Here is a 24,395-nt window from a genome sequence, read left to right as displayed (position 1 = left end):
ACCAGGGAGCATGAGTGTGTTGAACCTTGTCAAAGAGATCACTGCTTTCAATAAGAGAGCAAAGGTGCTTCTCTACAGCATCCTGGCATGGGTCAGGCTTTTCTTCTCAGGCTGTGGCTAGTTTCTAAAGGAAAGAAACTGTAAAACTTTGCACACTTTTTGTTTTCATGCACCTGGAATGAATTTGATTTAAACTGAAAGTTCCATTGGGCTTTAAGCATACAATCCTTTGAAAACAAGCTGTACAAATGTACAATATTTGCATCACTATGAAAAGAACAATAGGCTGTGTTTACCTTTGCTGTACACAATGCAGTTGTTCTTGCTATCCTCGACTCCTTGCCAAGTCACATCCAGCAGCCACTTAGGACCATCTGTCAACATCAGTGGCACAGGGGTCTTTGTTTTCTGCAGGAAACCACATAAAAAGAAAAGAGGGATGAAGGACTGTTTTTCATTTAGAGGCAACTCACATTATCAGGTGCTTCGCTTCCATCTGTAGAGGGACACTGCAATACTCAGAAGATCTGCTGTGTTATTTAAAATGGCAATTGAAGGACATAGTTGATTATAACAAGTAATCACTTGCATAAGCCCTGGAGAAGCCCACAGGTCAGGACTCTTAAATTTTGCATCTAAGGCCCCGTACAGACGAGCAGACAGTCCGCTGACACACCATCAAACAGAAATCCGCCCGGACAGGATACGCGGTGACGTGCCGTGCCGTCGCCGCGACGATGACGCAGCGACGTGCGCAGCCCTGGAAGGTCAATGCTTCCACGCATGCGTCTAATCACTTCGACGCATGCGAGGGCTTTCGGATGAGCGGACATGTCCGGTGAGTCTGTACAGACGATCGAACATGTCCGACGGACAGGCTTCCAGCGGACATGTTTCTTAGCATGCTAAGAAACATTTGTCCGCTGGAAACATGTCCGATCCGCTGGACAATTGTCCGGTCGGCCGTACACACGACCGAACATGTCTGCTGAAACTGGTCCACAGACCATTTTCAGCGGACATGTTCGGTCGTGTGTACAGGGCCTTACTGATGGCTTTGAGTTTAAAACTACAGTTCTTAGTAAGAACATGTTGATCCATTAAGTCCCATGGAGCTTTAGCAAAGCGTCTTTACACCCATACCACAAAAGCAATAATTTCATGGGTTGCAGCTTTGAGAACTCTAGTCTCTAGCTCTTGATAATTTTTACTCACACTGTAGAGTCTCTCATCCTGTTGTATTCTACTTGTGTTGGAGTACAGCCCCATTCAAGTCCATACCTTTGAACTTTCTGATATGGGAAAGAGGAACATAATGAAGCACAAAGTACATAGTCAAAGATCACACCCCTAACCAAACCCTCACTTACGTGGACCATGAATAATTAATTAATAAAAAAAAATAAAAAAAATTGGACATCACCACTAGATTCCTTTATACCCATTTTTCATAATGACAAATGCAATAATTAGGGGTTTATTGCAGTGTAATGCTTTTGTTAAATAGTACATTTTTAATATAGTGCTACACATATAAAGAGGGACAACCAAGATAGAGGAACTTGGTACCGAAAGAGGGAGCTATGCAAGTCTAATGGGAGTTACTGCAGAGAGGTGCCCTAAAAACTTCAGGGCACCTCATTAAGGGGCAGTTTGTAATCAACTGAGTGGTGGGGGGAAGGTTAGATTAGCTTAAGTAGCTGAACTGAACTTGTCGTTTTAACATAGTTTGAAAGCAGATTTCAAAGCTGAAATGAAGGCAAACAGCTAGCTATACAAATTATATACATCTATAGGTACTCAATATGGGAATTGCACAGGTCCACCGCACAGCACAGACCTGTCTGGCAGGGCAGGAGACCACCTTTTTTTCGCTGCAGTAACACAAGACTTGACCCTCCTCCAGCCTGTGACTGGACAGTGAAAAGAGGAGCAGCAGACTCATAAGTACATCCTTATTTCATTCTGCTCTCTCCTCCTATCAGCATAAGCCTTGGTAACACAACTAATGGGCTCCTTGTGCCACTTTTCTTTCTACTCCACTGTGCTGTTGGGAGGAGCATATAACGCTCCTGTTCCTTGTCAGCTTCTGATCTCTGTCTAGCAACCTGGTTTTGGCTGCATTCTCCCTGTCTGACTGTCCACCTGCAGGATGATTAAATGTACATACAGCCTCTGAGTGAAAAAAATATCTGTTTTAAGCCTGCCTAGCCCTTATTGTCATGCTTGTGATAGTGTTTGCAACATGTGCTCCCTGTTTGCCTGCCTTATTCCCATGCCTTGACCTTTAACCTTAACCTGATCCCTGCCCTGCAAGCTAGTTTGGATTCCCTTGTTATAGACCTTGGATTGGATTTTGGATTACTCTCAGAACTCAGCCTGCCTTTTGACCACAGATTTGATCCTGACTAATCTCTAAACATTACCTGCCTTGAACCCAGACTGTCAATGGACCACTCTGCCTGTATGCCAACTGCAAGTACCTGTTTGCGGTGCTTAGCTCATGCCTGCTCCAGCGTGGTAGCCAGGCACTATAGCATTGTGTTTAAGACCTGGGGGCAACCAAGTACTGGTAGGCCGGCTTGCCTTATAGGAAAGGGGGCTGCTATAGGTGAAGAACACAGAGCTAGCATAATTGCTTGACTATCAATGCTAGGGGTACGCATGACAGCTGTAGAGGCTAATACCAAGTCAAATTTAGGCATTAACATTTCTCGCATGTAGAAAAAAAAAATCATTATGTATTAATGAATACAAAGCTACATTATTCTGTGTCTTTTATATCTGCCCGAAGTTCTGCTTTAACCATCTACTGGCTACGATTAGAATTTTGAAGAGTCCAGACCAGTTAGCCTTGACCTGATTTCCCAGCAATCTCTTTCCAGAACTATAAAATGAGGAAAAAAAGAGGGGAAAAATGTTCTGGCTTGTTCACCAATCTGAATAGCTAAATTATTATCAAGGATATTTCCAAAAGATACTGTATCAGATCTCACAGATATGTGAGATCCCTGGCGGTCAGGGATTACAAAGAGAATGCAGATGACTTTGAGAGCAGAGATCCATGTTTGCAAGTGAACTTTAGCTACATTGTACTTCATTATCAATAAGATCTCACTATTTCCTGAAACAGACAGGAAAGAATTCAGGGAATCGGTATCCATTTCAAAACCTTATCCGCCGTAACATTTATTTTCTAGTAGGAAATTATTCTGAATGAATAATGTAATTTTTCCCTTTCTATCTTCTCCGTGTGATGATGTACAGTTTTACTGCCGCTGAAATAATAATATTGTTAATGTTTCAATATGAAGTCTCCAGAGGCAGAGCGAATACATTTCAAAGCAAGGGAGCTAAGGCATGACACCTCTTGTCCTTTGAGGTTTAATAAAATATAAAGAAGCAATTTTTATTTCAGCCGAAGATTTATTTTTATATATAACAAGGGATTGGTTTTTACATCCCGTTATTAAATGATGTTATAACGTTGTGGTAATGTACAAATAGAAGAAGGTTCATAGCGAAAAGGTGTTTATTTTCCACTCTGTTTAAAGGATAATGAAAATGGCAGGGTCTTATTTTATATAATAAGTTTAAAGGGAGACGTAAGCCAAATAAATAAATATACAGCTAAAATTGAATATATAGAAATTGTTTTACCTGCCAAGTTATTGAAGCATTGTATTGCAATCCACCTAAGGCCCTCCAGGACTTAGTAAAAGAGGGAAAGCTCTGCATTCTTCCATTAGCCAATCGTGTGCAAGCAAAAATACAGCTTTTTAAAAAAAAATCCTTACATGCGATTGGGTATTCTTAATAAAAAAGAAGCTTTAAATCATTTCCTAAGCTTTGGAGCTACTGCACTTGCAAAGTACACTGTCTATTTGCCTTTGGTTAATCAACCCCATTGAGTCTATTGATAGATTTACAATTCTCTAGGACAGTCTTTTTTCTTAACCAGGTTTCCATGAAACCCTGGGTTTCCCCCTGAGGCAGGGGCGGACTGACAACTAATGGGGCCCCCGGGCAATAGAAGATTATGGGGCCCCCGTGCTTACAGATGGCCACCAAGCCAGGAGACATTACAGAGGCGGGGCAGCTAAAATCTCAGGATTTTCACATCAAAAGAATGTCGGTTTTGGACATATCAGGGACAGTTGTAAAAAAACACAGATTTTTACATACTGTCCCTAGTTTTAATGAGCCTGGCAACCCTGATGGGGCCCCCTAGTGGCATGGGGCCCTCGGGCAGTGCCAAAGTGCCTCAATGGTCAGTCCGCCCCTGCCCTGAGGTTACTAGTGGGTTCCTTTTACAGTGAACAATGGTGGATTTATCTCCCACCTACACTGACCACCAATGCAAGGGTGCAAGAGAGAAATTTTCCACTGAGCACCAGTGTAAGGGGGTCACTTCTACACCAACGTCAGAGGGCACCACAATATATACTGCCAGCCTTTCTTTTCTTAAATGTATTATTTATTTTAGGAAAATTATTGAATTTTTTTTTTTGGTAGGGGGTTGGTAACAAAATGATCTGCCCTGGTTTCAATTAGGCTAGGTACACCACATTACTTTCAAACTTACTTCAACTTATGTGCCATGAGCTTTAGGTATAATCATTTTTAGAAGGGTTCCCTGTGAAACCGGAAATTATTTTAAGGGTTTCTCAGGGGTAAAACGGTTGGGAAAGTCTATTTTAGGGGGCTGTCATCCCTTGATTTCGAGAAATTTATAATATTGCGTGGGGCTTTTGTAAACTAGAGATTATTACTAGAAACAAACAAGAAGTACAAAAATATATTATTTATTTATTTGAAAAAATACTTAACAATTACACAAATTGATTAGTTTTTTTCTTAATATATATAGTCACAATCATAGTTTTTCATATGTTTTTCACATATCCTGGTAAAAAAAAAACCTCTAGGTTGCTGTGTTACAAATGGCCCATGTAATATGAATTAGTACTCAGATATGTTACAGTAAGGTTGATTGTCAGCTCAGAGCAGGAGGGGGGAAGAAGGTTGTTAACCCTGTAGGCTCTGCTTGTGTAGTGTCATCACTGCATAAGCAGAGTGAAGGATGTGAGCTGTCTGCATTCTCTCTGTTGATCATATACACACCTTTGCTAGTTTCTATTTAACTCAGAAATAAAAATGGGCGCAGGTAGAGCACATGCCACACCTGACAGTTTTCTGTGCCATTATAAAAATGGGTGCAGGTAGAGCACATTCCACACCTGACAGTTTCCGGTGCCATTATAATGGTGCAGGAAGCTTAGTTAATTCACCTGTATATGTGGAGACTTGCATTTTTCTACACCTAATCAACAAAGGTCTCTCTCTGCAGGGGCACATATAAAACAATTGTCCACACATACAACCGAGTTTGCATTACAGCATTCCCCATCCCCAATCCACACGACAACGGAGCAGAGAGGTACAGAGTACAGAGGTGCAGATGAATGTAGCATGTCTTCATTTTCCCAAATCACACAAGAGAGGAGGAAATGTTCCTCAATTATATAACATAATTTTCAAGCTTCTCATTCCAATGTCCAGTTCCATCCAAAATGTACATTTTAATTTTCAATGGCATCAGTGAGTTGAAGCACCCAGTGGCATGGTAATGGTGAGGTGGGCTTGTTGTCTTCTTTTGGCCCACCTCACCAAAACATGGTTATACCTTTACTACATACTTTATATGTATTTTAAACTTATCAGTTGTGTCATAAGTATACTGTGATTTCTTTCTTACCCATCCCTTGCAATTGTGAATTCACTACAAAGGAAGAGTACATTGTTCGACTGCCTAGTTTAACTGCATTTAGTAAATATTTGATTGTTAACACACTGTTCTGGCTAAAAGAGTTCCTTATGAATGAGTTAATCTTATTGTCTTGAGAACAGAGTAAGGCACAGCTTGTATGCTGTGCTATTTTTCCACCATAAAAGCTAGAGAATTCCACCTCTGTTAGCATTATACAGCGGCCAATGGAGAGTGCGTGATCTCATACTTATTTCCATCACAGTGGGTCATGGAGCAATTTGAATATTTGGATTGTATAAAGATTATCACAGTGGTGTTGTCATCAAAGGCAGCCTTACAGACGTTGTGCATAAATCATTTTCAATAAAAAAAAAAAAAATAGAATAATCAGAGAAATACTGTACTGGAAAACATAAATGTTCACATCGCCACAAAAAATCCCAGTTCGAGGTATCCATTCAGAGGAAAATGACTGGGAAAAAAAATCATTTATATAAAAAAAATGCTTTTAAACGTACATAAATAGTGCTTAGGAAAATAGGGACGTCGCTTGACAAGGAAACAAATTACAAAATATAATTTTAAAGTGTATATAAATTCAGTTTTGGATAGAATAGGATAACACCTATTCGGTTAATTTGGGAAATGTTCCTTTACTTTCTGTCTTGGAGATGAAACAGTTAAAGGAAATCTCCAAGAAAATGTTTCTCCATTGGGGAGATTTCCTTTTACCTCTTTTCTCATGACAACTCTAAAATGTGAGATTTCCTTTACTTTCTGTTTTGGCGACAATTGGATGGTTGATGCCAGGACACAGCCAGCAATAAAAGCTCGCCAGAGGGTCTAACCCTTGCATACTCCATCCAATATCAAAACGGAAAAAAAAAGTGTGTCCTTAAGATTACTTGAAAAGTAATATTATCACCGCTTCAGCAAATACATTTTGAAGCAGTCAGAGACGTGATAAGCAAATTATGTCATCTGAAGTTGTTTAGTAGGCTAATGTTTGGTGAAAGTCAACCAGTTGGCAGTTCTGCCTGAACTCTAAGGCCGTGTACACACGATCGTTCAAAACCGATGAAAACGGACTGAAGGACCATTTCATCGGTCCAAACCGATCGTGTGTGTGCCCCATCTGTCAGTTATGCTTCGGTCAAAAAAAAGAGAACTTGCTTTAAAATTTAACCGATAGATGCCTAACCGATAGGTCAAAACCGATGATCGTTAGTATGCAAAAGCATCGGTCAAAAGACCGCGCATGCTCAGAATCAAGTCGACGCATGCTTGGAAGCATTGAACTTCGTATTTTTCAGCACGTCATGTGTTTTACTTCACCGCGTTCTGAAACGATCGTTTTTTTAACCGGTGGTGTGTAGGCACATCATACCATCAGTCAGCTTCATTGGTTAACCGATGAAACGGTACTTCAGTCCGTTTTCATCGGTTATGACCGATCGTGTGTACGCGTGTACTCTACAGTCAAAATCGCATGATTAGCAGCTAGGTATTTGGTCACATCTCTGCCAACTTTAAGGACTAGTAATCATGGAGGAGTATTTTAGGCAATATATTAGGCATATTAGTTCTACAGATGTTACTGCTTTTCGGGGGAAAGTGGAAATGTTTACCCCCCTCGAGTGAGTGTTTAGATATGTCCAGCATGGAACCTGTATCAGTGAATCAAATGTTTTGGTTAAATCTGAAGCTACCAGTTTTGAACAAAGCTGCTTATCATTTTTAGGGAGTCCACCTTTCCAAACCAGATGTATTAGCCACACGGAAGGGGGGGGGGGGTTATTTACTAAAGAAAAACCCACTTTGCACTGTAAGTGCACTGCAAGTGCACTTGGAAGTGCAGTCGCTGTAGATCTGAAATAAGGGGAAGCTCTGCTGATTTTATCATCCAATCATGTACAAGCAAAAATGCTGTTTTTTTTTACCTTGCATGTCCCCCTCAGATCACCAGCGACTGCACTTACAAGTGCACTTGCACTGCACTTGTAAGTGCAAAGTGGATTTGCCTTTAGTAAATCAACTCCACAGTGCATTAATTACAATGAGTTGGCAGACTCATAGGGGTTGATTTACTAAAGGCAAATAGTTGCACTTTACAAGGGATTTATTAACTGAAAGTCTGCTGACTTCTATCTATACATTTCGCAACTTTCATAACTTTCAACTGTTCACATTTTAATAACACAAGTACCAAATATTCGGATCTCTCTCTCTCTCTCTCTCTCTCTCTCTCTCTCTCTCTCTCTCTCTCTCTCTCTCTCGAAGAAGAAGAAGAAGAAGAAGAAGAAGAAGAAGAAGAAGAAGAAGAAGAAGAAGAAGAAGAAGAAGAAGAAGAAGAAGAAGAAGAATCGTATGCAGCTTCCTGTGATGGCGTAGCAATGCTGCTGCACTGCTCCTGATCAGAGTAGAGTTGCCACTCCCATGTAGGCTGTGCCTACTTACTGTACAGTGGGATAAGAATATAATGCAGGGGGTGTGGCTATCAGTATTTTCACTACTAATTTACAAATCTGTTGCTTTTTACTCAGCACCTGGCCACATCTAGTCCTGTCCACTGCTTGGCAGATTGACAGCACTGCCTCTGTTGCAGAAACCCTCCCATTGTAAACTGCAGTGCCTGGGAGGGGGAGTGTGTGAGACACAAATGAAGGAGGATTGGCTCAGTCAGAGAAGGTAAAGGAAGTTTATTTGCTTACTTCATAAAGCTTGTACAACACATAGTAACTGGATTTGGTACTCATTGTGACTGTCATACTGTACTATAGGTTTTGCCAGCTGATTATTTTCCTTAACCCAGTCTCTATTCCAACATTAGTATTACTACAAAGAATGTTAAGGAAGGAAATGGAAAGTGGACATTTCCTGAGACAATATTTTAGCAGTGATATCAGACAGTTAGAAAATATAAACAGAGAATTTTCATAGTTAACGTAGTAAATAATATAGACTTCCTGCAGACTACAAAAGAAAAGGAGGACTCCATGGCTAAGGAAAGCTCAGAAATGGTTAGACGGCACGTTCCTCAGGGTGCTGGAATTGGCTCAATTGTCCCCTTCAAGTAAAATAAATCATTAATATTCTTTATTTATGAAAAAATAAACTTTATAGAAAAAATGCACATAAACAAGACATGCACAAGAATTGCACCCAACCCTTACAAGCTTACAGTCTAAGCCCACTTATAAGGCTTCATACACATTGGACGTTTTTACAGCTGCGGTATTTGGCTTCAGGCATTTATTCCTGCATCCAGTAAACTCCCTAGCATGTTATCCTATGTGTCCATGCACTTTGAAGCCTCGTACACACGATCAGTCTATCCGATGAGAACGGTCTGATGGACCGTTGTCGTTGGTTAACCAATAAAGCTGACTGATGGTAAATAACCGATCGTGTGAGAACGCGGTGATGTAAAACACAACGACGTGCTGAAAAAAACGAAGTTCAATGCTTCCAAGCATGCGTCGACTTGATTCTGAGCATGCGTGGATTTTTAACAGATGGTCGTGCCTACTAACGATCGTTTTATTTTCTATTGGTTAGGTATCCATCGGTTACATTTAAAACAAGATTGCTTTTTTTTAACCTATGGATAAATAACCGATGGGGCCCACACACGATCGGTTTGGTCCGATGAAAACGATCCATCAGACCGTTGTCCTCTGGTTAACCTATCGTGTGTACGAGGCCTAAGGCTGCTATCAGCATTTTTGGCAGGGGCGTTTTCTGGCTGGAAAACACAACTAGTGTGTTTAAATTGGAGTTTTTCAGCTGTAAAAATGCTCTAACTCCTGAAAAACGCTTAAAAACTTGGCAATTCACCGTTTATGAGGGTTTTTGAGCCATAAGCTTTTGTGGGAGCATAGTTTTGCTAAAGAGACACTAAAAATGCTGCTAAACTCACATTTTAAATGTGGTATTCTACAGCTAAATATACTAAATATACTTTGAAGAGCCGATCATGACAGTTCATATGATATTATCCAAAGGGACAAACAAGAAAATGTTTCTCGTATGATACAAGATCGTATAATTTTTGTTTAATCGATACAGTTTTCGTCCGAAAATACAATATAAGTACAATACATTATATCACTTTGGAATTTGTATTCTATAGTAAAGCCCTGTACACACGATCGGTCGATCCGATGAAAACGGTCTGATGGATTTTTCCATCAGTTATCCGATGAAGCTAACTGATGATCAGTCGTGCCTACACACCATCAGTTAAAAAAACGATCGTGTCAGAACGCGGTGACGTAAAACACAACGACGTGCTGAAAAAAATTAAGTTCAATGCTTCCAAGCATGCGTCGACTTGATTCTGAGCATGCGTGGATTTTTAACCGATGGACGTGCCTACAGACGATCGTTTTTTTCTATAGGTTTTTTATCCATCAGATAATTTTAAAACAAGTTCCTAATTTTTTAACCAATGGATAAATAACCGATGGGGCCCACACACGATCGGTTTAGTCTGATGAAAATGGTCCATCAGACTGTTTTCATCAGTAAAACCGATCGTGTGTACGCGGCATTAGAGAGTAACGTCATTCGTCCGATAATCTCATTGTGTGTACCAGGCATGAGAACCTAAAGATCTGATCTGCCAGAATAACATAATTTTGAAACAACTAAATAAGTAATTCAATTTAGATTTAACCAGACAGACTATCATCTTATACAGCTGCTAATTTATTTTGTTTAGTCATATGTCATTTTGCAGTCATAAAGAGTCATGAAACTTATTGGACTTGGAAGTTCAACAGGTAGATATTTTATGTAGCAGATCTTAGGCCCCTTTCACATTGAGGAGTTTTTCAGGCGGTAAAGCGCTAAAAATAGCGCTGCTATCCCGCCTGAAAAACTCCTGCACTGCAGACTCAATGTGAAAGCCCGAGGGCTTTCACACTGAGGCGATGCGCTGGCCGGAGACAAAAAAATCTCCTGTCAGCAGCATCTTTGGAGCGGTGAGAGGAGCGGCATGTATACCGCTCCTTCACCGCTCCTTCCCATTGAAAACAATGGGAACCGCGGCAATACCGCCCGCAATGCGCCTCTATAGAGGCGCATTGCGGGCGGTATTAACTCTTTATCGGCCGCTAGCGGGGGTTAATACCGCACCGCTAGCGGCTGATACCCGCGGCAATTCCGGCGGTATAGCGCCGCTATTTTTAGCGGCGTTATACCGCCACCGCAGCTCCCGCCCCAGTCTGAAAGGGGCCTTAGGGAGTATAATAAGTTTTATTTGCACAAAGTGATCTGTAACCACTATTAATACCACTGGGCATACCTGACAAGCCATTAGTATTTGAAACTGTACATTCCCCTGCAGACACTTCATAGGCCTCGTACACACGACCAGTTTCCTCGGCAGAATTCAGCTTCCGACCGAGTTTCTGGCTGAATTCTGCCGAGAAACCCGGCCGTGTGTACACTTTCGGCCGAGGAAGCCGACGAGGAGCTCGACGAGGAAATAGAGAACATGTTCTCTATTTCCTCGTTGTTCTATGGGAGCTCTCGTCCCGCCGAGCTCCTCGGCGGCTTCAGGGCTGAACTGGCCGAGGAACTCGATGTGTTTGGCACGTCGAGTTCCTCGGCCGTGTGTACGAGGCCATAGATCCTCCAGGTGGCTGTGAAAAGTTGGCATAAAGTTCCATAAAGAACAGAAAGTTGGTGGGGCAACTTCTTCTGTACACTCTTACTAAATATGATCAGCCAATCATTGATTGCCTTATTTTACCTGTTTTGCTGCAAACTTCTAGAAACCTTATTATATCAACCACAGGATATATTTCCTGAGTATTTTTTTTTTTTTTTTTTGGGCAAGAACCTAAAGGTGGACTAACAAGGACAGATTGGGCTAATGTAAATTATATTTCCAGACAAGTTCTAGCAATACATGCACTTTAAGCGGAATTTAACCTTTCTAACTTTTACAGCCAAGGAAGCTGCCATCTTTGATTTGCAGTTGCAATGGTGTTGCACATGTGAAAAGGTTTGGACACCAGCCATTTAATCACTTGCTTACTGGGCACTTATACCCCAATCCCACCCAGGCCAATTTTTAGCTTTCAGTGCTGTCACATTTTGAATGACAATTGCGCGGTCATGCAACACTGTACCCAAACTACATTTTTATATATTTTTTTCACACAAATAGAGCTTTCTTTTGGTGGTATTTAATCACCACTGGGGTGAAAAAGAATTGAAAAAAAAAAACAACAAGTTTGTCATATTCTGTTATAACATTTTGCAGACAGGTATTTTTTCTCCTTCACTGATGTGCGCTGATAAGGCTGCACTGATGAGGCAGTACTGATGGGCACCGATGAGGCAGCACTAATGAGGTGGCACTGGTGGGCATTGATGGGACTGCACTGATGGGTGGCACTGATGGGCACTGATAGGCTGCACTGATGAAGCAGCACTGATGGGCACATGTAGGTTGCACCGATAGGCACTAAGGTGGCATTGGTGGGCACTGATGAGTGGCAGTGATGGGCACTGATAAGTGGCACTGATAGGCGACATGGAGAGGTGTCACTGATAGGTGGCACTGATGGGTAGTGATAGGTGGCACTGGTGGGCACTGATAGGCACCGTTAAGCAGTATTGATAGGCAGCACTGATGATGAGACACCTATTGGAAGCACTGATGGGCACTTGTAAGTGGCACTGGTGGGCACTAATAGGTGGCACTGATAGGCACTGGTAAGCGGCATTGATAGGCAGCACTGATGATAAGACACCTATTGTAAGAACTGATGTGCACTGGTGTTTACTGATATGTGGCACTGATGGCACTGATTTGCAGTACGATCAGGACCGATGTCCCTCTAACAGCAGCCGCGGCTTCTTTTTCCTTCACGCTTACAGTGTGAAGGAAAGAAAAATATGATAACGGCATTTGTTTATTTCCGTGATCAGCTGTGGTTGGCCCTTTACCCCATCTATGATCAGCTGAGTGTCAAGAACTCGGCTAGCACAGAGCGGGCTGCCCGCATGCCCCAAGGGGTGCTCGGGAAGCACATGAATGGGAGGATGTCTATGGACACTCTCCTGGAAATTTAAGCCTGTGCTGTTGCCGTCTTTCAGCTATTGCGTGAGCAGCAAGTGGCTGGACAGGTCAGGGGAGAGCACAAAAAAACTTGGGACAGTTATTCAAGGCATGCCTTGAATGTAACTGTTTTGGGAAACAGTTAGATTGATGGGTTTAGTTTCATTTTAAGTATAATATACAAAGAATTGCCATGCGTAAAGAATTTGAAATGAATTGACTGATTTATACTTTATACTGAATTTTGTTGTCATTGTTGAGAATATTTACATATATCATAGTCATGTAAAGAATATAGCATGTAACATTTCCTGGGAATGAAGATAAAGATAGTCACTTGATTAATGAAGGGCACAACTGCAGCATACCAACAAACAAACTGTGTCAGGTCAAATATCAGATCCTCCTTGTGATCTGCTGGACATGGGGGACTATGAAATCTCTTTTTGTTCCTCAGTGAGTCTCACTTGATACTGTGAGCAGTATGTCATTAATTGTCAGCAGCTGCTTGCATTTGACACAGAGATCCTCATTAGTTCCTCGGGGTAGAAGTCCCCTCAGGCGAGGTTTCCGGCTGTTGGAAAGTAAATGGCACTTGGCCGCTTTGAAATTGGCTGTGAGATATTTTGGACAATTGTCTTCAGTATAACGATACCTCATTCAATAACCCGAGGATCAGGAATAAGCGATGTGAACAGATATAGGATGGCTTTGTCACGATAGGAAAGATTGCTGCCACTTTACTGCACCGGAGAAGCGTAACAATTTCAACAACAGTGCTATGGCCAAATGGTTATCAGTGGCAACGTTGTCTAATGTCTTGCAGCATTGGAGTTCTAGGTTCATTTCCTACCAGGAATCATATCTCCATCACACACCCAGGAGCATGGTGCTGAAGCAATTGGTGAATGGCATCTCAGTATTCAGATGAAAATAGTGTATGTTGCCAGCTAACATGACAAGTCACTTGCCTGATGAAGGAAACCCTTATGATTCTGAAATAGTGTGCATTGCTGTATGACATGATGATTGAACACTGTGGACAGGCCATGTGCTTATGTAGCTTGAGCCACCAGGTACGTTGTGCAGGCAGTCCATTCGGGTCTATGGGGATGTGGTATAGCTGCATGCGCACAGCCGCTTGTCCTAATTTGACAGGCATGCAGATGTGGGTGAGAGGCGCAGAGCATAGACAGTGTTCATTCAGGGTCACTCACCCGCACCAAACCTGTCAAATTAGGACAAGCAGCTGGTTGAGTGCAGGTGTTGCATCCCTATAGATTTTAATGGGCTGCCTGCACGCAGCATCTAATGGTTTAAGCTGTGTAAACAAATGGCCCATTCAAGGTCTACAGTCCGCTGTGCTCATGTGAATGAGGCCTTAAAGGAGTTGTAAAGGATAAAGGAAACATTTTTTTTTTGCTGAAATTACTGTTTACAGGGTATAGAGACATAATAGTTAACTGATTCCTTTTAAAATTGATTAAAAATAGATAAAAATCAATCATATAATGTACCTCTAGTTTCGTTTTTGCATCTAGTTTCGTTTTTGCATGTTATCCTGCCTCTGTGCTAGACAGAGCCATAGAGCAGTGATGGTTTGGAAAATTAAACTAGAATCTCCCAGTACTGTGGTCATCAGGAAACAGACAACCAGGAAGTGTTCAGAACAGAGAAGAATTACAGCAACATCAAAGCAAAAACGAACAATGAGGACATGAAACCAGGACTGCAGTAAGGTAAAGGAAGCTATTTAACTAAACAAAAAAAATCCTTTAGTGACCCTTTAAGCCTGACAGCTCATACTCCTTGCAGATACTCTGCCTAAATTGAGTTCATGTGATCTTATTAAGTATGTCTCTATTTTCCTCCCACAACCCAAAAACTTAAATGGTAGTTACAGGTCTCTCAGGTAAGCTTGTCCAGATGTGTGGTCTATATGACAAGGGTGGGAAGATTAGATTGCACTGTCCGTATCAGTGACTAATGTGAATGTTCTATGTATTTTAAAACAATGCAAAATTTGTGGATATTATATTAAAAAAATGAGTAAAACCAGTGGAGAATTATACCAAAGTGTCATGAATCTGCGGTAATACTTTGATGGTCTGGCTATCTGCTTACCTCTGGTTGTGTATCAACCTTAGGACCTGCACTCTTACACCTGTCTGCTTAAGTAATCTTCCCTCAAGGACGGCTCCACCCCAGCTTCTAACTGGGAACACTATATTAACATGTGCACTGCAAGCCAGCCTCGCTGATCAATATTGTGTTTGGCTTCCTGTGTGTGTGTCTTGCCGTGTGCTCTACGTCATGTGCTCTATGTGATAACAATCATTACCTTCCAAGTTATTGTACATCACTTAATTTCTTTCATTAATAAAAAAAAAATAAAAAGTAACGTTCAATGCCACCAATTACTGTTCAGAGCTCTGCCTCTGCATCAAGTGGGGGTACAAGGACAAAGTTCTGACTTCATTTACCTACACCACCTTGGGATACTTTTACATTTTCACCTGCCTCATGGTTTAAAAGAACACAGGTTAAAATACAAAGGATTCAAACTGAATATTTTCAGTTGCTTTTAGGGAAAACTGGCTTGCATTTATTTGAGATCAGTCTTAGATCAGCCTTAAATCAGCCTGAATAACATTAATATAAAAAAAAAAAGAGATCAAGCAAATAGAAAACGGAGCCGAAGATGCCTACAGGAAGACCTTAGATATTCCCAAGCTGACCAAAGACATAAGATAGCCCAACCCTACTGCCACATTATCTTTTTCTATGGTAAAAATATTAACACACTTGGATTACATAGATGCAAGTGGAAGGTTGAAAGCATCCACAGACCACAAGTCCCCTCAACACTGGCCCAATCCCAACAGAAGACAACAATGGTTACCAATAGAAATCCAAGTAGGTCGTTATTTATTGTGAGAAGACTTAGTTGGTACCTTACTAAAAGCAAAATAAAACTGAACTTTTTTTATTGCCCGGCTCTTACCTAGCTTCTTGAACTAATGATATACTACAGAGCAGGGGTCAAGTCCTGGGGAAAAAAGTGTGGGAACTCCCACCCAAGATCCACTCCCCCACCAAAAAAAAAAAAAAAATGATACGCTCATATGCATAATTACTAAACCGCATGTCTTTTTCGATCTACTGTACACTGTATCCACTGTAAACCTTTATGTTACTAGCCGCTTCATGTATATGGATTCATCGGGTAGTGTGCTCCTGGGAACAATGACAAAAGCTCCCAGGAGACATTGCGGCATCGAAGGAAGTGACAGAATACCCGCACACTACCCGATGAATCCATATACAGGGAGCAGCCAGTAACAAGGTTCGCCTGCCCCTGACAGTGACTCGAGCTGGGCATCGCCACATAGTGAAGGATTGGCTCGGGCGGCTCGGCTGCTCTAGTCCTGCAAAGGGAACTGCGTTCCTGCTGTGAAAAAAGTGCAGGAACTCCGTTCCCACGCGTTCCCGCAGGACTTGAGCCCTGCTACAGAGGGAACTCTACTAAGCTCAAAAAAGTGCCAACTATTCATTATATAACACACGCAATCCATACCAAGTCATATAGACAGCCAAAAAAACAATAAACAGAAGTCATTTTTAAATGGAATCTTAAAATCTCACCCCTGTTTTCCTGGGCTTGGTTCAATGAGTCCTTCAGTATGAAAGGTCACATGTACTCTCCCCATCAGTCACTGCACACTATCCCAGCGATTAACAAAAAAACTGTCACTCTTACTGTAGGCTCTCCACTAAACTTGTAAGTTATTGTAATCTCTTTTTAGCAACTAAAACTGAAGATAGGATGTGACACTGCACTAATAATGTTCAGGGGTATAGCTCGAGGCTGTGCTGGAGAGGGGGGGGGGGGGCTTTAGTGCTAGAAGTGCGGCTTAGCACAAAGCCAGGGGGAGAGGCATTAGGAGTAATGCATTAGGCAAGTTATCTCAGGAAAACAGATTTAAGTTCTTATGACAACTGTTGTCATGGTATAAATGGTAAAACTCCTTAAATGGGTGGAGGAGCCTTGTAAAAGGATAATTCTCTTTAAAGCTACATACTCATTTCTGGATGGTCATTTGGTCATTTGGTCATTTACTGACTACATTGGGTAGACTCTGAAGGGTTTCATCACCTGCTGGCTCTTTAAACTCTCTACCACTAAAAAATGCAACTGGTTCGGTGGTTATGACAGTCCTCACACAGGTGCAAACCAATCCCTTGTGTTAAATCATATACTCAGTTTCTGCTGTAATCTTCTGAGGCCCCATACACACCATAGAATCTATCCGCAGATAAATCCCATCCCATATTTATCCGCAGAGAAATCTCCCCTGGGATGGATTTCCAGCAGATGGATATTTGCTGACATGCACAACAAATCCATCTGCTGGAATCCATTCCAACGGATGGATCCGCTCGTCTGTACAGACTTACCGGATCCATCCGTCTAAAGGGATTCCCCGCACGCGTCGTAATGATTTGACGCATGCGTGGAATTCCTTATATGACAGCGTCGCGCCCGTCGCCGCGTCATAATAGCGGCGACGGCGCGACACGTCATCGGCAGAGGATTTCAGCGCGGATTTCAATGCGATGGTGTGTACACGCCATCGCATAGAAATCCTCTGAAATCCTCGAGAGGATTTATCCGCGGATACGGTCCGCTGGACCGTATCTGCGGATAAATCCTCTCGTGTGTATGGGGCCTGAGAGTGATCTAAACTAGTAGGACAACACTAATACAAGTCTTCAACCTTAAAGTCAGCCATTGCTTTGACTATGCCAGAGTGCAAGGCAATTAAAGGTGATGTTCTAGACAGGGTGCTAGGCAAGGCTTAAAGGGGTTGTAAAGGTTTTTTTTTTCTTTTTCTAAATAGGTTCCTTTAAGCTAGTGCATTGTTGGTTTACTAACCTTTTCCTTTGATTTCCCTTCTAAATGTTTTTTTTCTTTGTCTGAATTTCTCACTTCCTGTTCCTCCTCAGTAAGCTTGCCCCCATCATCCGAGCCGTTCTGGCTGGGGGTTAGTCAGCGTGCTCGCCCCCTCCCTTGGAACAACATCCCTGTGGGGAGACGCAGGCACACAGCAAGGCCTCGTACACACGATCGGAATTTCCAATGGAAAAAGTCAGACTGACTTTTTCCATCGGAAATTCCGACAGTGTGTATGCCCCATCTGAGAAATTCCATCGGAAATTCCGATTAATTCCATTGGAGATTACATAGAGTACATGTTCTCTTTTCCTCCGATGGAATTTCGTCAGAATTCCGATGTGAGTTTGGTCCGGCTAAAGCCCGATTGTGTGTACAGGGCATTACTCAGCCAGCAATGGGGTTGATTTACTAAAACTGGAAAGTGCAAAATCTGGAGAAGCTCTACAGAAAAACCAATCAGCTTCCAGGTTTTTTTGTCACAGCCTAATTGAACAAGCTGAAGTTAGAAGCTGATTGGCTGCCATGTACAGCTGATACAAATTTTGCACTTTCCAGTTTTAGTGAATCGAAAAGAAACGCATAGAAAAAGCCTTGCTACAAAAGGTGCCAGCAGACACCTTACAGTATCTGCCTTAAGCCTTGACTTTTACAGTTTAAAGCGGAACTACACTGTATCTGAGCACCACACATTTCATTCATTTTTAGTGTTTAAAGAAAACTCCCCCATCCATCCATGTCTCCATGCTTTATTTTGCTGAGAAATCACTTTGAAAAACGCCCCCTAGATTTTATTACTGTGGCCATCCTAAGTAAGGGCAGATGATTCATGTAGCAATAACTTCCTGGAATCCATCTGCCCTTAGCTCAGACATGCAGACAGGAGGGTGTGTATACCTGAGAAAACCCCTCCTCCCCCCCTGAAGACTCTTGGGATGTATGACATTATTTGCCTAGGCATAGGGACCAGGAAGTAACTAAAGAAATATAAAAACTGTTTAAAACATGTAACTATGATACACTTTCCTATCTATTTATTAATGCAGGCAACATAAAGATTCAAAATAGTAAATGTTGACTGAGACAGGGAAGTTCCACTTTAAAATGGCAAATGAGTTCATCTTAAGGTTCCCATACTTGCTCCTATTTGTTAAGGGATTCCGTTATTTTCCAGACTCTTCTTTAGCAATGGTTCTCTAGGGAAGGATCTGCTGGTCTGGTTGGATTTTCCAACCCTGCACATTGGGGATGTCTTCCATGAATTCTGCTTTCAGACTCATCCAACTGTTCATTGTCTGCTACCACTCTCTGCCAATACCTCAACTGGGTTCCACTCACTCATCTAATAAAATACAAAATACTAATACCAACTTAAGCCACCCACAACTCTGCCCAGCTACATCGTTAACCTAGTCTCAAAACACCAACCAAATTGTTTTCTTCGCTCCTCCCAAGACCTCCTGCTCTCAAGTTCCCTCGTCACCTTCTCTCATGCTCGCCTTTATGTCGTCTCCCAAGCTTCTCCCATCCTATGGAACTCCCTACCCCAGTCAGCCCTACTATCTCTTACTCTGTCTACTTTTAGGTGATCCCTGAAAGCCCTTCTCTTTAAAAAAGCCTGTCCTGCCTACACCTAAGAACTGTAATTTCATCTTCTCCATCAGCTCATTCCTCACAGTTATTACCTTTTGTATCACCTTTTAGATTGTAAACTCTAATGAGCAGAGCCCTCTAATCCCTTTTATATTGAATTATATTCAAACTGTACGGTGTGCCCTCATTTTGTAAAGCACTGTGCAAACCATTGGCACTATATAAATTATGTATTATAATAATAATAGTAATAGTAGTAATATAATAATGTCCTTCTACACTCTTTCTTTTAAGTCTTAGGCCGGGTTCACACTATTGTAAATTGGATGCAGGATCACTGCATCCAACTCGCAATAGCAGGAGAAAGTGAATGGCTCTCTCCAAAATTCGGGCTGAAATCGGACCTTAAACGGTGAACCAGGACGCACAGGACCCCTGCTGGGAGCCGCATCGGCATCCAGTGTGAACGGAGCCTTACGAAGCAAAGACATGCATGATTGGGTGATCCCAGCCTGCATCCTTCTCTGCCCACATAGTACCTACATAAATTACTATTTTCTGATGTCTATAGGCACCATAAGAGGAGTTTGTCGCTCTTTCAATGGGGGAAGGGTCATGGACTTTGCAGAGCTACTGGTTAAGTCAAAAAAAATTTACGGTGATGCAAATGTCCACCTGATTGCAAAAAAAAATCAGGACTCAAAATCATCATTCCCTAGCCAACGAATGTCAGTATTAGCCTGCAATATGTACATAGAAATATCTAACTAGCACACAAAAAATCCAAAGCTTCTATCTTTGAAGATGGTTCCGCTTTAAGGCTAATATAGCAGGAAGCCAATAAATAATCCCTATGTAATCTTCCATCACTGCATAATTCTTGGCTGCAATGAACAAACATATGAGGGCATGATACAGTTTACAGCAAGTGTTGCTGAACCAGAAATCAGTGAAATACTAGTTTTATGATAAAAAATTATTCGGTCAGTGGCAGAGACAAAAAATAATAATGGTTTTGCTGCAACTCAGCGAGTTTTCAAGAGCAAGCTTCACAACCCAGAGCAAGCTTCACATCCCAGAGCAAGCTTCACAACACCAAATGTGACCTGATTTTAAAAATCACTCTCTTTGTTCTTCCGATTAATAGTAAAAACAGCAAAAAAGAAAAAAAACTTAAAAGAGAAAAACCTTGACAAAATGATAATTTGATGAGCCAATCATGGATATGGTTTTTAATTCATGAAGTTTTGTCATTAACTATTCAATATAAAATGTTCAGAGCAATGTCTACCATATGCTAGGAGTGTGAACTGTCATTAACATGTACAGGTTTAAAAAATCTGCCAGGAAAGTGGCGCAGTCTAATGTCGAACCCCCTGCTGATATCACATGGTGGTTAAGAAATACAAGTGATAAACAGATTCCCTTTCTTTGAAGCCCAAATTTCTTCTTCATATTTTTCCATTTTCAGCAATTACAGTTGCAGGAAAAATAAACAAAAGGCCCCAAATACATACCCGGATCCATGGCCATGTGAGGCCTGCGTCTCTGCCTGGTGATGTGGACACTTCCCTATTGGCTGCCCCTCAGTGGGGTCATCACATATCCCGAAAAGACTCCTTAGGCAGAGTGATGACGTCATAAAGAGAGGTGGCAGCAAGATGGGTTTAAAGTGTTTTTTTCCACTTGTGTTGCCAAATTGTTTATATGTGTTACATGTTTTCATTTACATTGAATAGCTAAAAAAGGTTTCTCCAAACATTTATAAGTTCTTAAAAAGGTGTCTGGCTTTTCTCCTCTCTGTAAAAAGCCTGTTTGATCCTGTCTTCTCTACCCCCCCCCCTTTGTCCACAGTCCCCAATCCATTACCTAATAGTACAGAGCCTTGGGGACACTCTGCACATGCTCAGTTTGATGTGTATTGCTAGAGAGTTTTTTTTTTTTTTGGTGAGAGTGGATGTGATCCGCACTAGGTCAATCAGCACTGTCCAGACCCAGACAGAGGGTCAGGAGTCATTCCAGGTGTGATTCTCAGTGTCTGTTCTTATTCAGAATATATTGAATCTGCACATTATCACTTCAGAAGCATGATGGGTGTAGTTCTCAGTATCTGATGTTATGTCTACATGGACATTGTCTGGAACCTCTTTTCTTGTATCCTTGAACTCTTCTTATATGCTAAATGCGCCACACAGTTAAAAGACCACTCAATATTATTATTATTATTATTTAGGTACTTATATAGCGCCGTCAATTTACGCATCGCTTTACATATACATTGTACATTCACATCTGCACCTACCCTCAAGGAGCAATCTAAGGTCCCTAACTCACATTCATATACTAGGGCCAATTTAGAACAGAAGCCAATTAACCTACCAGCATGTTTTTGGAGTGTGGGAGGAAATCGGAGTACCCAGAGGAAACCCACGCAAGCACAGGGAGAACATGCAAACTCCAGGCAGGTAGCGTTGTGGTTGGGATTGGAACCAGCGACCCTTTTTTTTACTGCTAGGTGAGAGTGCTACCCACTAAACCACTGTGCCAATATCTCATATACCTAAGAGTGTCCTACTTTTTGGTCAAGTCATCATTTCATAAAGAACTTCAAACCTCTCTCCACCCTCTAGAGAAGTGGTCATCAACCCTGTCCTCAGGAACCACTAACAGGCCAGGTTTGCAAGATAACTGAAATACATCACAGGTGATATAATTTGCTGCTCAGTGATTGCAGTATTCTAGTCTGCATCTCCCCAAGGTAATACATAAAACCTGGCCGGTTAGTGGGCCCTGAGGACAGAGTTGATGACCACTGCTCTAGAGCATGTCCCAAAAATGTTTTAATTTTTTTTACCTTTTTTAAAAGTACATCTCTCAAAAGCCCCTTCCAGGCACACAGTATGTTTTCAGATTCTTGGGAGTCAAGGCAACAGTTATGCTTTGCTACATAATAAATCAATGTATCCATATGCAATCAGACCGAGAAGGACAGGGGGATAAACAAAGTACTATAGTCTGGTAGGCAGGACTGACAACACTGCTTGGGATTTCAGTTCAGCAAACGTTTTTAGTTGTCAGTCAACAACAGGAAGTTGGTGTGCAGCACAGTTCTAAGACCACTCAATATCTCATATAGCTATGAGTAGTGTACTTTCTGGTCATGTTATCATCTGAAGTAGAGCTCCAAACCCCCTTCCCCCTCCCTCTAGAGCATGTCCCTACCTTTTTGATTTTTTTTTAAGCTTGTATCAGAAGTACATCTCCCAATAGCCCCTTCCCTACACACAGTGGCCCTGATTCAGAGACGAGTTACGACGGCGTATCTCCGGATACGCCGTCGGAACTCTGAGTGGCTTGGTCGCATCTATGCGCCTGATTCGTAGAATCAGTTACGCATAGATTTCCCTAAGATCCAACCGGCGTAAGTCTCTTACACCGTCGTATCTTAGACTGCATATTTACGCTGGCCGCTAGGTGTCGCTTCCGTAGATTTACACAAGGAATATGCAAATTAGGTAGATACGCCGATTCAGAAACATACGTCCGCCCGGCGCATTTTTTTATGTCGTTTGCGGAAGGCTTTTTCCGGCGTAAAGTTACCCCTCATAAAGCAGGGGTAAGTCATGTTAAGTATGGACGTTGGAAACACATGAACAGCGTCGTATTTTACATTGTTTACGTAAGTTGTTCGCGTAATAGTGCTGTACGTAAGTTATGTTCACGTCGAAAGCATTGACAGTTGACGCGTAATTTGGAGCATGCGTACTTGGAAATGTTCACGGACGGCGCATGCGCCGTTCGTAAAAAACGTCAAATACGTGGGGTCACAATTAATTTGAATAAAACACGCCCACATCATCCACATTTGAATTAGGCGGGCTTACGCCGACACATTTACACTACGCCGCCGTAACTTAGGGCGCAAGTTCTTTCTGAATACAGAACTTGCGCCCTAAGTTACGGCGGCGTAATTTATCTGAGATACGTTACGCCCGCCGATAGATACGCAATTGTATCTGAATCAGGGCCAGTGTGTTGGCAGGATCTTGGGAGTCAAGGCAGCAGCGTTGTTTTGCTATGAAAGAAATCTAAGTATCCATATGCAATCAAACCGAGAAGGATGGGGGGGGACAATCAAAGTACTATAGTCCAGTAGGCAGTGGACTTATGTGTATTCTCCTCTGAAACATGCCTTATGTGACCTCTATCAATTACCTAGGCCCAGAGACTCGCCTTAAAGGATGCTAAGGATGCTAAGGATGAAGTCGATTTCAGCTTTCTTAGGCTGGGTTCACACTACGGTTTTCCCGTCCGTCAGCCGCATACGATTTCAGTATTGAAAACGTACGGGCCCGGACGGGAAAACGTAGAGATAGACAATGCATTGCAAATCGTATGCACTCGGATGCATCCGGGTGCGTACGATTTGCTGGCAAAACGTTTTTTAAACGTACGCAAAACCGTGTTCAACCACGGTTTTGCGGTCGTTTTTAAAACAGTATGGCAAACGCATACGTTTTCCTTTAACATTAATGTTAATGGAAAACGCACATATGTGCGGTGCCATACGTTCCCGTCCGTTTCAGCCGCATACGGTTTTTCATATAAATCGTATGCGGCTGACGGACGGGAAAACCGTAGTGTGAACCCAGCCTAAGCTACCAAATTGACACCAAGGTCTCTTGGTTGGAGGCTCTACAGGTGCTCAGGAAGACAGCCATGGCAACTCACCCTAAAAACAAGGGTATCACCTAAGAAAGGACAGGGGAGGGGGGTAGACAACAAAATACTATAGTTTAGTAGGCAGGGCTGACAACACTTGGGATATCAATTCAGCAAAGATTTTATGTTGTCAGCCAATGAAAGAATGTCAGAAGCTTACAGGATTTCTTGCAAATCAACAAGTATTTTTCTGTACTTGCAGTGATTTAAATGGATTTTTTTTGTATATTTTATTTGGCCATTACATGCCCTTTAAAATATTCCAGTAAGAGAAGTTTTCC

General features: G+C 41.9%; 1 protein-coding gene across 1 annotated transcript in view; it reads right to left on the bottom strand.

Annotated features, from left to right (window-relative positions):
- Nucleotides 1–24,395, bottom strand: part of ZFPM2 (zinc finger protein, FOG family member 2) — a 486,407-nt gene that overhangs the window by 193,271 nt on the left and 268,741 nt on the right. Inside the window, exon 5 of the mRNA XM_040354842.1 lies at nt 297–408. Coding sequence (XP_040210776.1) covers nt 297–408 — 112 coding nt within the window. The remainder of the gene's footprint in view (nt 1–296; nt 409–24,395) is intronic.

This window comes from Rana temporaria, chromosome 5 (assembly GCF_905171775.1).
Source record: "Rana temporaria chromosome 5, aRanTem1.1, whole genome shotgun sequence".
NCBI lineage: Eukaryota > Metazoa > Chordata > Amphibia > Anura > Ranidae > Rana > Rana temporaria.
Note: the sequence above shows the minus strand (reverse complement) of the source record. Positions and strands in the feature narration are given on the sequence as shown.